Here is a 13,757-nt window from a genome sequence, read left to right on the forward strand (position 1 = left end):
GATGTACATCCCCAAGAGTCTATGCATAGTTTTTTCTCAAATAATCAATATTGCTCAATGGGGGTAACATTCCCGGGAATTTATATAGTGCTCGGTCACACTTACATCGTAGGGTCAACAGAGTATCGAGTTTTCAACCTGGTACACGTGGTGGCAAGCCATGGTACTTTATCCAGGGAACCTCGTATCTCAGATAATTCACATTCATAAGCCATGTGAATAATTTCAAAGTTCATATCTCAACATTCTCGACATTTTCAACATTATAATCATTCATCAATCCAATTCTCATTTCCAAATTCATTCAAAACCCATATTTCAAAGAAATCCTCATCATCCTTCTTTTCATTTCGTTTACTAACAATTCTGAATCCAAAACATAACTTTTCCTTTGATAAATGAAGTAATCTCAAATCATATAATACTTAAAATTAAACCTTTTAAAATAACTTCTTCAAGTGAAGCTTCTAGTTTTATAAAATTTCGGCAGCATCTCCTCTAAAACTCGGATTCTGCCACCCTTTTCGGGTCCCATCTAAACATTTCTCAAATCCTTTCTCAACCATTTCCAAATCTCAATCACTTTCCAAAACTCAACCAATTCCAGAATCAAAGTATTTTCAAATCAAACCAATTCCAATAATAAAACTCTTTTTAAAATCAAACCAGCTCAAGTATTAAATTATTTATAAAATCAGACCGACTCAAAATCAACCCGCTTTAACTTCAAACCAAGAAAAACCACTTTTCATAATAATCAAGTAAATGACTTTCGAAATCCATTTCTTATCAACAACCGTACTTCACTCAAGCACTCAAACACCCAATAATTCAGTCCAACAAACCATCACATCCACAAGACAAATATAATCACAGAAATATATCTTTTTACATCAATATATATTATCACAACTCTGTAATATAAATTAAATTTTAAGAAAAACTCCTACCTCAAAGAATCAAACCCGCATCGATTTTAACGCGATAAACCCTTTTTTTCACCTTATCCTGCAGCAGCTACATCATGATTTGTATTCTAAGCCCCCTCTGCTAGCGGAGAAGAATGGCAAGCAAAATAATAACCGTAAATACAGCAGCTCTAGGTAACAGACAAAATAAACACAACCAAGCAAGGCAAAGAGGAACATTACGCACTAATAAAACAGAGTCGGACTGGAGTATTATGGCGAGATAAAGCACAACAGAATTTGTCTTACCAGAAAAGAAACAAGAGAATGGGGAACGGAGAAGCTATAGCTTCGACAACATTTCCTTTCAACAATCAGAACGGCGAATAAGGGCACAGCCGAGTAGAAATGGCAAGCCAATGGCGGCGGTAGGATTAATCTGAGTGATTAAGGCAGCAGAGACACCAATAATAATCAAAATAGTGGAACAGAATAAAAATGGAACAGGGTTCAAGAAAGCAAGAAATAGGGTTACCGGTGAATCTGGCCTGAAAGGCAGTAGCGTAGGCAAGGTTTTCCCTCGGCGGTGGCAACTCTGGCGACGACAAGGTGTGGCGGTGGCTGCACAGTAAGGAACAGCGGAGCAACACTTTTCCCTCTCACCTGCAACTCTCTTTCTCTCACTAATGAGCTCGACGGCAACAGACATGGAAGCTTCTCGGACGACGATAGAGGCGCGAACGGCGATGATGGGCTCCTGCTCAGCGGGCTCGGCGGCAGCGCGGGGAGGACGACGACGGCGACTGGGTGGCGCGACCCACTCCTTCTCGCGGCTCTCTCTCTCTCTTCGTCGTTGACTAGCGATGGTGGCTTGTGGCGGATCGGCAGCGACGGCGACTCCTCATGGACAGCAAAGCAGCACGGCGGCGAGGAACTGACGCAGTGGTAGGGCGCGGACAGCTTCCTTCCTCTTCCTCTCCTTCTCCTCGGCGGTCCCCTTCCCCTCTTCCCTTCTTTCTTTCCTTCTTTCTTTCTTTTCTTGATGGGTTGTGTATTTTGGTTGGCAAAATGGGGGTTCAGATGCTGTGTGTGTTAGTGAGGGGGAGGTACGGCGGCTAATGTTTCCTTAGGAATAAGGGAAAAAATGATAATTTAATTGGAATTAGAGTTTGTATATAGAATTAAGATTTTGAATTTAATTATAGTATAGTAATTTTAATAAAATTGGGGCATGAAGTATAAATTTTGAAATCTAATTAAATCTCTAAAATTATTTTAAAATATTATTTATGGTATAAAAATACTAATTGATTTTCAATAAATTATTCTAATTGAAAATACATGATAATATGATTAATTTTCTTTATTTTTAATTTAAAGTATTAAATGATATAAATTAAATTATCTAAAATCAGATCTTATAAAATTCTTATTATTTCATAACTACCAATTTTACAATTTAAATATAGAAAATAATTCAATAATTATAAAATTAGATAAAATTCTAATTTAAATAGCCAAATCTCATTATTTTCTCAAATTTCTAGAACTTTGGTCATAAATAGAAAAATAATCTATAAGTATAGAGTTTGGATAAAAACTTTAATTTATTTCAAATCCAATTAATTGCCTTTAATTATTTTCACTCAAAATAATTTCTGAAATTAAAACTACAAATAAATATATAATTTGAAATTAGTTCAAAATAAGACTTTTTAAAAATCTTGGGTCTTACAAAGAACATTCATAATTTTATATTAATAATATCCATAATTTCATATTCATAACATTCATAATTTTATATATATAATGTTAATAATTAATAAATTTTTACAATTAATATTATTAAATTTCAAACTATGTATTTTATTGTATATATTAAATTATCTTATATGCATACTAATGAGTCATAATTTTAATTATTTTAATATTTTTATTCAATATTCATATGTATGTTTATTTATAGATTTTAATACGATGAATTAATAATTATTTTTAAAATTTTATTTTTTAATTTTTATTTATATTTTATTTTCTATTTATTTTATAATAGTCTATATGTAAAATATAAGTTGTATAGTAGAAATTGTTAAAATATGTTTAATTAACATTCATAATTTTATACGTATAACATTTATAATTTTAAACACATAATATCTATAATCAATGAATTGGTGCTAATTATTATTTATTATTTTATTTTTCAGGTCACAAACTAATACTTGTGGACGTTTTTTATTTTTAATAAATAGAGACTAATTAAATTTAAGATATTTTTATTGTTTATAAAATGTGTTGAGGTGACTTGAGATTTTTTTAAGATTAAAAATATAAGAATTTTAAAAAAATTGGGAGAAAAATTATATAATTATAAATATAATCGTGAAAGAGAGTTTTTTGGAATTTAATTCACATTAAATTTAAAATTAATTTTTTGTGTAATTAAATGAGAGATGATAATTATAAAAAAATTAATTATATCAATTAAGTTAGGAAAATAATTCATACTCTTTTATAAATACAAGTGTTATTAATATATATTTTTATATATTATTTATAATATTTTAGTTACGTATTATTTGATAAAATATTATTTTTTACTATTAAATTTTTTCACTTATATATTTTTTTAATCCTATTTAAATAGTATAGAATAAAAAATTATACTTTATTATCATATATTTAAAAAACATTTAAGAGAATCCATTCCTGTTTTAAACCTGTGTTAACCGTTAACGTGATAATAATGTGTGGCAGCGGAGAATTGTTACATTATTATATGTGATTAACATACATTTACGTACATAATTAAAATATATTAAAATATTAAAAGTAAAATTAAAACAAAATGTTAAAAGTAAAATTTTTATAAGATATAGGAGTACGATATATATATAAAATATAAAGTATTTTTTAAATAAATCATAATGATATTTTAGTGTGTTATTGATATTAAAACATAAATTAATTTTTTAATTGTTTTTATATTTTTTAATTATATAAAATATTTAAAATATATTTTGTTTTAATAATTAATAATATATAGTATTTTTAAATTTATTTTAAGAATACATGTTAAAAATAAGATTGGACTTGCTGATATGTATTTAGGTGTGTCTAAATATATTTATAAAAAATTTTTTTATTTTTTATTAAGACAGTTAAAAACAAAAAACATACATATCAGATATGTGTCCTGTCTAAAATGTGCTTGATACGAAAATAAAACAATAAATTAAAGAAATGTCTATGTTTGTAGGTTGAAACATTAGGACCAGTTAAAACTAATTTAATGTTAGAAATATGATATTATTATTTTATTTTAAACTATTTTTAAAAATTTTAAAAAAAGTTCCTAAATATTCTAAAGATACCTTTTAAAGTTCTACAAATAAAATAATGAATAAAAAAATATTAATTAATTGTTGACCCTTTTTAAGTTTTCATGCATTAATTACATTATAATTTTTTTTTAACTTTATTATCAATCATGTAAGAATAGTAGCAGGGGAGAAGGAGATTACCGAGAATGAAAGCTGATTTTGTAGTTCGTATTAGAACAATCATCACATAAATAAAAATATAGAACTATTAAATCTATCAGAACAATCATCACATAAAAATCAACAATTATAAGATTTAATATAACACTTGTAATAACACATAAATAATCATCCCATCACATTACATTACACATATATAAGCAATATAAAACTTAAGGATCATAATACAAAGTGGCACGCATAATAATAAGTTGTGATATTACAAATAAAGTACAAATGCTTAATTATTATTATCACTTGAAGACATACTTGGCAATGCCAGGAAAATGGATATTCACAAAATATTTTCCCAATCAATAATTTTTGAATCAAAGAAAAACAAATCCATCTCTGCCCTACCTTCTCTTGCCGCTCTCAACAACTTTTCTGTGTTCATATTATCAAATCTGTCTGCAAAACAAAAAAGCTACTTTTAGTTGATAATTAAACCTATATATTAATTGGTAATCAATATTATTTTAAATTTAGCCAATAATTAATTAGTAATACTAAAGAATTAATACTATAACAAGTTATCAAACAAACACAATATAAAATCTAACAAAAGAGTTTGAATTAAAATTTAAATATTTTTATTTTTAAGAATTTTAGATATTTTTTTTATATTAATATTGACTTTAATAAGTGAATTTTTTAAAGGTAATTTATAGTATATGTTATACATTGTCCCAATCTTTTACAAATCGTCAATGATATTTTATCTTTTTATAATTAAAATAATATTTTTTTACAAAACGTCTCTTTTTATAATTAAAATAATTTTTTTTACAATCTTTTGATAATTAAAATTTTCTTTTACAAAATATCAATAAAATTTTATACTATCATTGAAACTATATAAAATAATAAAAAATTCTCCTATTTTACATTAAAATTATCTTTAGGTAAAAATTTTAGCCGATAGTTGTGCAGTGTTAGCTACTTAGCTCCCAAGATTTTTTCATAATTATTACAACGTTAATAAATTACGATGAACTTACAAGCCATCAAAAAATACGTAAGGCTTGTAAAGATCAACGAACCGCATAACACCATGGATCTTTTTATAAAGTTCATGACACGTTTCTTGAAAGGATTCTGTTAGGAGACAATGAACTATTTATACAATGTGTACAATGGGTTATTAAATTATAAAGTGAATATCCCCATATTATTTAGAATAACCATTCGAGTACTAGGGATATTAAACATCTTCCCAAAAAATTAAATTGATTTTGGGGTTCACCAAAGATTGAACTCTTGACCTTTCGAATCTAGCGCTCTAATACCATATTATGATACCACTAATCCCAAAAACTTCAGCTAATGGGAAAAAGTAACACTAATAATTATATCTATAATACTTCATAAACCTCCATTATACACATTTTATAAATATTCCATTGGCTCCTCGTACTTTCCCTTCTTGAAAATACTTGCATGATGCTTCATTCACCAGTTCTAGTCCCTGCCAAATAATGCATGCATGTAAAAACTCAATTCCAAACCCTAATTAAGCTCAGAATATAATTATTGCACCATTTAATTATTATATGAAAGGTAAATAATAAAACCTTTAACGGAAGCAAGTAGCCAATGAACATGTATCTATGGAAGCTTGCCATGCTACTCAATATGGTAACCTTGCCAACTCTGATAGGCTTTCCCTCTTTATTGATCCAAGGTTTTGCAGTGAAATATTTGAAGGAATAGTCATGAAGATTGTGGTATCTCACAGGGTTGCTAATAGAAGAACCCACATGGTGTATATGATGTTATCATCACTGTTACTAGAACCTTCATTTCCATGAGACACCATAGCCACTATCATTGCATTCACTACCATGTCAGCCGGCGGTATCTGCATATCAAACTCACTAATAAGATTACAAACGACATCCAATTAAGTTTGATGTTTGTATTTGTAACAGAAACACAAAATTGTGTTTGACAGATAAAATATAGATAGAAATATTATATATAGATATTGAATTTAGTGTATTTTATATTTATTCTAATAGAAAAATATAGAAATATTAACAAAAGGCACGACTTATTTTTATTTTTATTTTTTGTTAAATTTTTATAATTATATTTTTTATTCTTATATATATTTTTTAATTTTTTAAATAAAAAAATAAATTTAATTTTTATAATTTGTTTTAGTTCATTAATAAATAAAATGAAAGCTAAGAACATTAATTTTTGTATTTTTATCTTTTATATCTTATTCTTAATACGTGTCTTATTTTATTCTATTTTTATAACCAAATGTAGTTTAAAAGACAATAAATAAGTAATAAATCAAATATATGATAGTGTTAAATTTGGTTTTTATATTTAATAGTTTGATGAAGTTACTCACAACATCAAAAACTGCCTTAAGATCTGCAAGGAAAGCATGATAATTTTTCTTCACCATAAGCAACAATCAAACTGTCTATGGTTATGCGCCATGTAAAAAAAATAATATAAAAGTGTATAAAATGGACAATAAGTTAAAGAAATTAAATATAACTTAAGAGGAGGCATAAAATTGAAGGGTGTTTAATTTGTACCTTACACCTTCGATCCAACCTGGAAAAGGCTCTCTATAAGTGCTAGTAATGATGGTAGGACGCACAATAACAACAAGTGTATTTTCTTTTGATGTATAAGCACTTCACCCATTGCTTTTGTAAAAACATATGTGTTTGGCCAACCATACAGATTTGCTCTGAAAATAAATTAAGGTACAATAATATAACCATAAACTATTAGTCCATAATTTTGTGGTAATTGCTAGGTAAAATATAATTATCAATCAATAAAGTTAACTAAATGATCAGTTGTGTAGAGATATAATGGAAAACATGATATATATATATATATATATATATATATATATATATATATGTTGATTCGATGGCTAAATTTTTCGACAAGAAGAGCTACTACCGGCCTTAATTAGATGCATTCTTTTTGATAGAGTAAACTGAGAGAATGAAAGATCGGTAATTAACCAGCTCAGTCTTCAGTTAGTTTAGTTAGCTCACACACACAGTTAATTAGTTTAGTTTAGTCAGTTATATTTCTGTTAGCTCAATTAGTTAAGCACGTGTGGTTCATAATATGTGACAGTTGTGCTATCAAAAGGTTCTCATTGAACTTATGTGAATATCTAATTTTACCATTCTTGCAATTCAATAAAAAACAGAACTCTTTGCTCTCATCTTTCTTCTTCAACCCTCAATCTTTCTCTCCTTAATCTTCTTCTTTAAGTCTAATACCTTCAGATGATATCAGAACTAGCATTCAATTTCAATGGCGGAAAACTTATCAACAACAAAAGTTAAAATGAATCAATCGATTGTAGTTCCAAACTTCACCTCTTCTCCAATCTCTATGAAGATTGATGATGATAACTTCCTACAATGGAAGGATTAAGCTGAGTCTACAATCGAAGGTCACAATCTACTTCACCACATCACAGGAGAAGAAATCCCTCAACGACTTGATGAATTAGGATGAATCGCACCAGAATTCGCAATTTGGAAAAGGTAAGATGCATTGTTGAAGTTTTGGCTTCTTGCTTCGATGACCAAGCTTTTCACAACTCGGATGATTGGCTGTGTTTACTCACATGAGATCTGAAAAATGTTAGATGATCATTTTTCTTTACAAATTAGAGCAAAGATAATTCAGTTAAAGAACAAACTGAGCACGATCAAGATAGGCAACTCAGTAAATGAATATGTGTTAGCTTTAAAAGGGACAATTGATGCCTTAGCCTCTGTAGAAGAACTAATGCAGGAGAGCGATCATGTTAATGCGATCTTGAATGGTCTGACTGAGGAATATGACACAGTAATTACTTCTGTGGTTGCAAAACCAGTAAGCATCACTGTTGGAGAACTAGAATCACTCTTATTGACTCATGAAAGCATGTTGGAGAAGTTTAGAAAGTCAGATTCGTTTATACAAGAAAATGTAGCACATAGCACACAAGAATACTCACAGAACTTCAATACAAGAGGTGGATTTAGAGGTGATTTTTGAGGTGATGGCAGAAACATGAGAGGTGGCAGAGACTTCTATAATGAAAGTGGACAGTTTGGTCCAAACAGTTATAATTCAAGAACTGGTAATGGCAATAATTTCAGCAATGAAAATGGTGGACAGTTCGATACACAGTATTACAATTCAAGATCTCAAAGAAGAAACAATTTCAGTGGCAACAGCTCAAGTAACAACCCAAGATATGATGCTTAGTCTTATAATGACTCAAGGTTCAACAATAATAATGAAAGTTCAAGACAGTTCAACAATACAAGACCTGTTTGCCAAGTGTGTGATAAGCCTAGACACACTACGAAGAATTGTTGGTATAGTTATGAGAGGAATGATGATTCAAGAATACAGTACAATAGGTCAAGTGCACAGCTACTGAAAGAAGTACAAGCCAATTTGAGCAATGTGTTACCCACACCAACAACCTTGCAAGATCAAAATTGGTATCCAAATTCGGGTGCTACATACCACATGACCTCAGACCAGCAAAATCTGATTGAGAAAGAAAACTATGAAGGCACGGATCAAGTGATCGTAGGAAACGGATCAGGTTTGTACATTAACCTTGTTGGAAACTCTTATTTCAAAACTGATTTGAGTAACAAAAACTTCTTGCTCCACAAACTTCTTCATGTTCCTGATATCACAAAGAATTTAGTGAGTGTGTACAAATTCTGTTGTGACAATGATGTTTACTTTGAATTTTATTCTAATGGTTGCTGTGTAAAATCTCAGGCAACTAAACAGATTGTCATACATGGGAAGGTTGAAAAGGGAATGTACAAGTTCCTCAATTTCACTCCATCAAGTAACTCGACTGCATTTGTATCAACTGTGTCCACAGCAAATAATTAATTTCTCCTTTGGCACAATAGACTAGGCCATCCATCTAATAATGTTGTTACTTCTGTTCTAAAGTCTTGTAACATTGTTTTTTCTTCTAATAAAAACCCTTGTGAGTCATGCTGTATTAGAAAGTCTCATTGCCTTCGTTATCCTACCTCTAATTCTGTCTATACTCCTCCTCTACAACTAGTCTACATAGATGTCTGGGGCCCTGCTCCTATTTTTTATTTGAATGGCAATTATTACTTTGTGAACTTCATTGATGCTTATAGTAAATATACATGGCTGTATCTCATTAAAACTCGGTCTCAAGTCAAATTAGTTTTTAAATATTTTCAACATATGGTTGAATTACAATTTAACACTAGAATTAAGATGTTTCAGTTTGACAATGCTACTGAATATGTAAGTTTAGGCAAGAACTTGTAGGCACAAGGAGTAATTCACAGATTTTTTTACCCACATGAACACCAACAGAATGGCAGTGCTAAGAGAAAGCACAAACATGTGGTGGAGAAGGGCCTTGTAATGCTTACAGGGGCTGGAATGCCAACAAAGTACTAGGGAGAAGCCTTTTTAGTTGCTGTATACTTGATAAACAGGCTGCCTACTCAGGTGCTGCAAGGTCAATCTCCCTTTGAAAAGCTGTTTGCAAAGCAATTTGACTACACAAGTCTCAAGGTGTTTGGTTGTCTGTGTTTCCCACATTTGAGGCCTTACAATAGGCACAAATTGGAGTTCAAGTCAGCTCCCTGTGTCTTCCTGGGCTACAGCACAATCCACAAAAGCTTCTAGTGCCTTATTGAACAAGGAAAAGTGGTGATCTCAAGTAATGTGGCATTTGATGAGCACCAGTTCCCTTTCAAAAATGGCAAGTTTAAACCCTCACAGTCACAAGAAGAAAGTTTCCTACCCCAACCTCAATCAGCACCAACCATTCCACTTCTAAGAATTCATGTAGCTCCAACATTAGCCTCAAACAACAATCTCCCAAACAGCTATAATAATCCCTCCCATACACCAACTTATGTTCAGCCTAGATTAAGCAACTCCACTTTTCCACCAGTACCAACCTCAACTCGTCACACTCTCAACTCTAGTCCTAGTCCCTTATTCACTCCAAACATACAGCCACCTAATTCCACCTCTTCTTTTCCTGTGCCATCAGCACCATCAGATACACCAATCCTAATTCCCATTTCAAATTTTGAAATTATCCTCCCCCTAGAAAATGAACCCCTGAATGCACCTTTGAATATTCATCCCATGGTCACGTGAAGTAAAAATAGAGTGTTTAGGCTCATGATCTTTTCTGCTCATGATGAACCAAGATCAGTAAAAGATGCTCTGACAAATCCAGTTTGGAAGGATGCCATGGATGCAGAGTACAATGCTCTAATCCAAAATCATACCTGGAAGCTGGTTCCCTTATCACAAGGGAGAGAAGCAGTAGGTAGCAGGTGGGTATTTCGAGTTAAGTATAACTCTAATGGCAGCCTCCAGAAATACAAAGTCCGTTTAGTGGCCTAGGGCTTTTCACAAAGGCCAGGCTTTGATTTCACTAAGACATATAGCCCTGTTGTCAAACTCACCTCAATTCGAATTGTGCTTACCTTGGCTTTGTGCAAAAATTGGAAGATCAGACAGGTTGACGTGAATAATGCGTTCTTGCATGGTGATTTGATCGAGGATGTATTCATGAGGCAACCAAGAGGCTATGAACTAAAAGATGATCATTTAGTTTGCAAACTACAAAGGCACTCTATGATTTGAAGCAGGCACCAAGGGCCTGGTATCACAAGCTCTCTACAGCCCTGCAACACCTTGGATTCAGTGCTACAAAATCTGATGTCTCTGTCTTTGTAAGATTCAAACAAACCTCTACAATATTTGTGCTTGTGTATGTCGATGATATAATAATCACAGGGGACTCTAAAGAAGCAATTGGCCAAGTGATTCAGTAGCTGAATCACAAATTTGCACTTAAGAATCTAGGTGATTTGCACTACTTCCTTGGGATTCAGGTAACTAAAACTAATGCTGGTAGTTTAGTCTTGTCTCAAGAGAAGTATGTTAAAGACTTACTCAAAAAAGCAGAAATGGAGAACTGTAAACCCTGCCATACACCTCTCCCATCCTCAATTAAATTTTCTGCCTTTGGTAGTTCAGTCTTTCACAACCTGAAGCTTTATAGGTCAGTTGTGGGGAGTCTGCAGTACCTCACAGTCACTCATCCAGAGCTGTCTTATTGTGTAAGCAGACAGTCACAATTTGTGCACACACCTCTGGATGACCATTGGAAGCTGGTAAAGAGAGTGTTGAGATATGTCAGTGGCACATCAGGCTTCGGGTTGCACCTACATAGAACAAGCATTCACAGCATTTCAGCATATAGTGACTCGGACTGGGAAGGTGATCCAGATGATAGAAAATCAACTGGAGGGTTCTGTGCCTTTCTTGAAAGAAATTTGGTGTCATGGAGCTCAAAGAAGCAAGGTGCTGTTGCAAGATCCAGCATTGAAGCTGAATATAGAGCTATGACAGACCTGGTTGCTGAGCTGATATGGATAAAGAACCTCATGGTTGAACTAAGAATTCCACTCCAAACATCTCCCTCAATATACTGTGACAATCTTAGTGCAGTATTGTTGGCAGCAAACCCAATCTTGCACTCAAAGTCAAAACACTTTGAGACTGATCTGCATTTTGTTCGAGACTATGTCACCAAACAGGTTGTTCAAGTCACTTGCAATTGGCGGATGCGTTGACAAAATCACTGCCAAGTGCTGCCTTTCTAGAATCAAGAACAAAATTGATAGTAGAAGACCTGGAGCAATACAAACCCCCTCTGTCAAACTTAAAGAAGAAGATTCAAAGAGAAAAGTGAACTCAGAGCAGTGTGAGAGAGCAATGGACAAAGATAGCGGCAGCAACAGCAGGAGTCATGACAGCAAGTTAACTAATGAGCCAAATGAATCTGATAAGTCAAGAGCACCAGAAGGGAAGCTGATTAGCAGGGGTCATGATTAGGGGTGGCAAGCGGGAAGCCCGCCCCGCCCCGCCCCGCCCCGCCAGAAGCCCGCCCCGCCCCGCCTAGTGAGGCGGTCCTAGAATCCTAGCCCGCCCCGCCTAACTGCGGGCTGGCGGGCTGGCGGGCTAAGCCTGCCAAAGCTCCTCTTTTTTTTTTTTTTTACTATTAACTACTAAGTAATATATATAATTTCACAATCATATTAATAAATTTATAATTTCTAATGGCATAAAAAATTATATTTTTTATATTCACAAACATTAAAGTCTTTGTAATTATAAATATCTAATAAATATAATTATAAACCAAATTTTCATTCAAAATATAAGTATAAATATTCTCTCCAAAGCAAAATAAATATAATCCAAAACATAATTATAAATATTGTCTCCAAAATAACATAAACATAATTCAAAACACTCAATTTTTATCTTCATACTCTTGTAAGTTAGGTTGGGGGAAGTTAGGTATTGACAAAAAAATTGCAAAAATACCCCCTCACTAATAAAAACCTTAGCCCGGCGGGGAAGCCCGCCCCGCCCCGCCAAAGCCCGCCAAAACCCGCGGTTTAAGCGGTGCGGGTTAGGCGGGCTTTTGCTATTTGGCGGTCCCGATTTTCCAGCCCAGCCCGCCTTTTTTGGCGGGTTACGCGGGCCGGCCCGGCGGGTTTAGGCCCGTTTGCCACCCCTAGTCATGATAGAGTAAGTTGAGAAAATGAAAGGTAGTTAACCAGCTCAATCTTCAGTTAGCTTAGTTAACTCACACACACACAATTAGTTAGCTTAGTCAGTTAGATTTCTGTTAGCTCAGTTAGTTAAGCACATGTGATTCACAATATGTGACAGTTGTGTCATAAAATGCTCCCACTAAACTCATGTAAATATCTAATCTTACTATTCTTGCAATTTAATCAGAAATAGAACTCTCTACTCTCATCTCTTCTTTAACTCTCAATTTTTCTCTCTTTAATCTTCTTCTTTAAATCTGATACCTTCACACTTCAACTTAGCTTAGCTTGTCGCATGAGGCAAAATATATTCAAAACATTTTGTTAATTGATCAATTATATTCTTTGACCAATTGAATTGATAGAGTTCAAACATTTTGACAAATTGAACAAATATCCCTACCTAACCTAATATTAGAACCTCATAATATACTTAACTTGTTGCATGACACAAGAACGAGAACAAGATATATATGCTTGTGTTTATAAGCCGTGATGAATGGAAACGTTATGTTGAAGTAGGCATTTATAAAAAATTAAAAAACAATATTTACCACTTTTTTTATATCACTTTTGTATCTATTAGTATAAAAGATAAAACATTTTATCTCTTTTGTATTTTAGCGTGAATTGTGTTTATACTAGTAGAAAAA

General features: G+C 32.4%; 1 protein-coding gene and 1 pseudogene across 1 annotated transcript; one reads left to right on the plus strand and one right to left on the minus strand.

The window, feature by feature from the left end:
• Positions 1–5,828: 5,828 nt before the first annotated feature.
• LOC130945771 (fatty acyl-CoA reductase 3-like) lies at positions 5,829–8,000 on the minus strand (annotated as a pseudogene).
• A 3,445-nt stretch (positions 8,001–11,445) lies between these two features.
• On the plus strand, positions 11,446–12,376 carry LOC130945772 (uncharacterized mitochondrial protein AtMg00810-like). Its single transcript, XM_057874476.1, has 2 exons — positions 11,446–11,993; positions 12,079–12,376. Exons 1-2 carry the CDS (start codon positions 11,446–11,448, stop codon positions 12,374–12,376), a joined length of 846 nt encoding a protein of 281 aa, XP_057730459.1.
• Positions 12,377–13,757: the final 1,381 nt, after the last annotated feature.

The sequence above is a fragment of the Arachis stenosperma genome, chromosome 8 (assembly GCF_014773155.1).
Source record: "Arachis stenosperma cultivar V10309 chromosome 8, arast.V10309.gnm1.PFL2, whole genome shotgun sequence".
Classification (NCBI taxonomy): domain Eukaryota; kingdom Viridiplantae; phylum Streptophyta; class Magnoliopsida; order Fabales; family Fabaceae; genus Arachis; species Arachis stenosperma.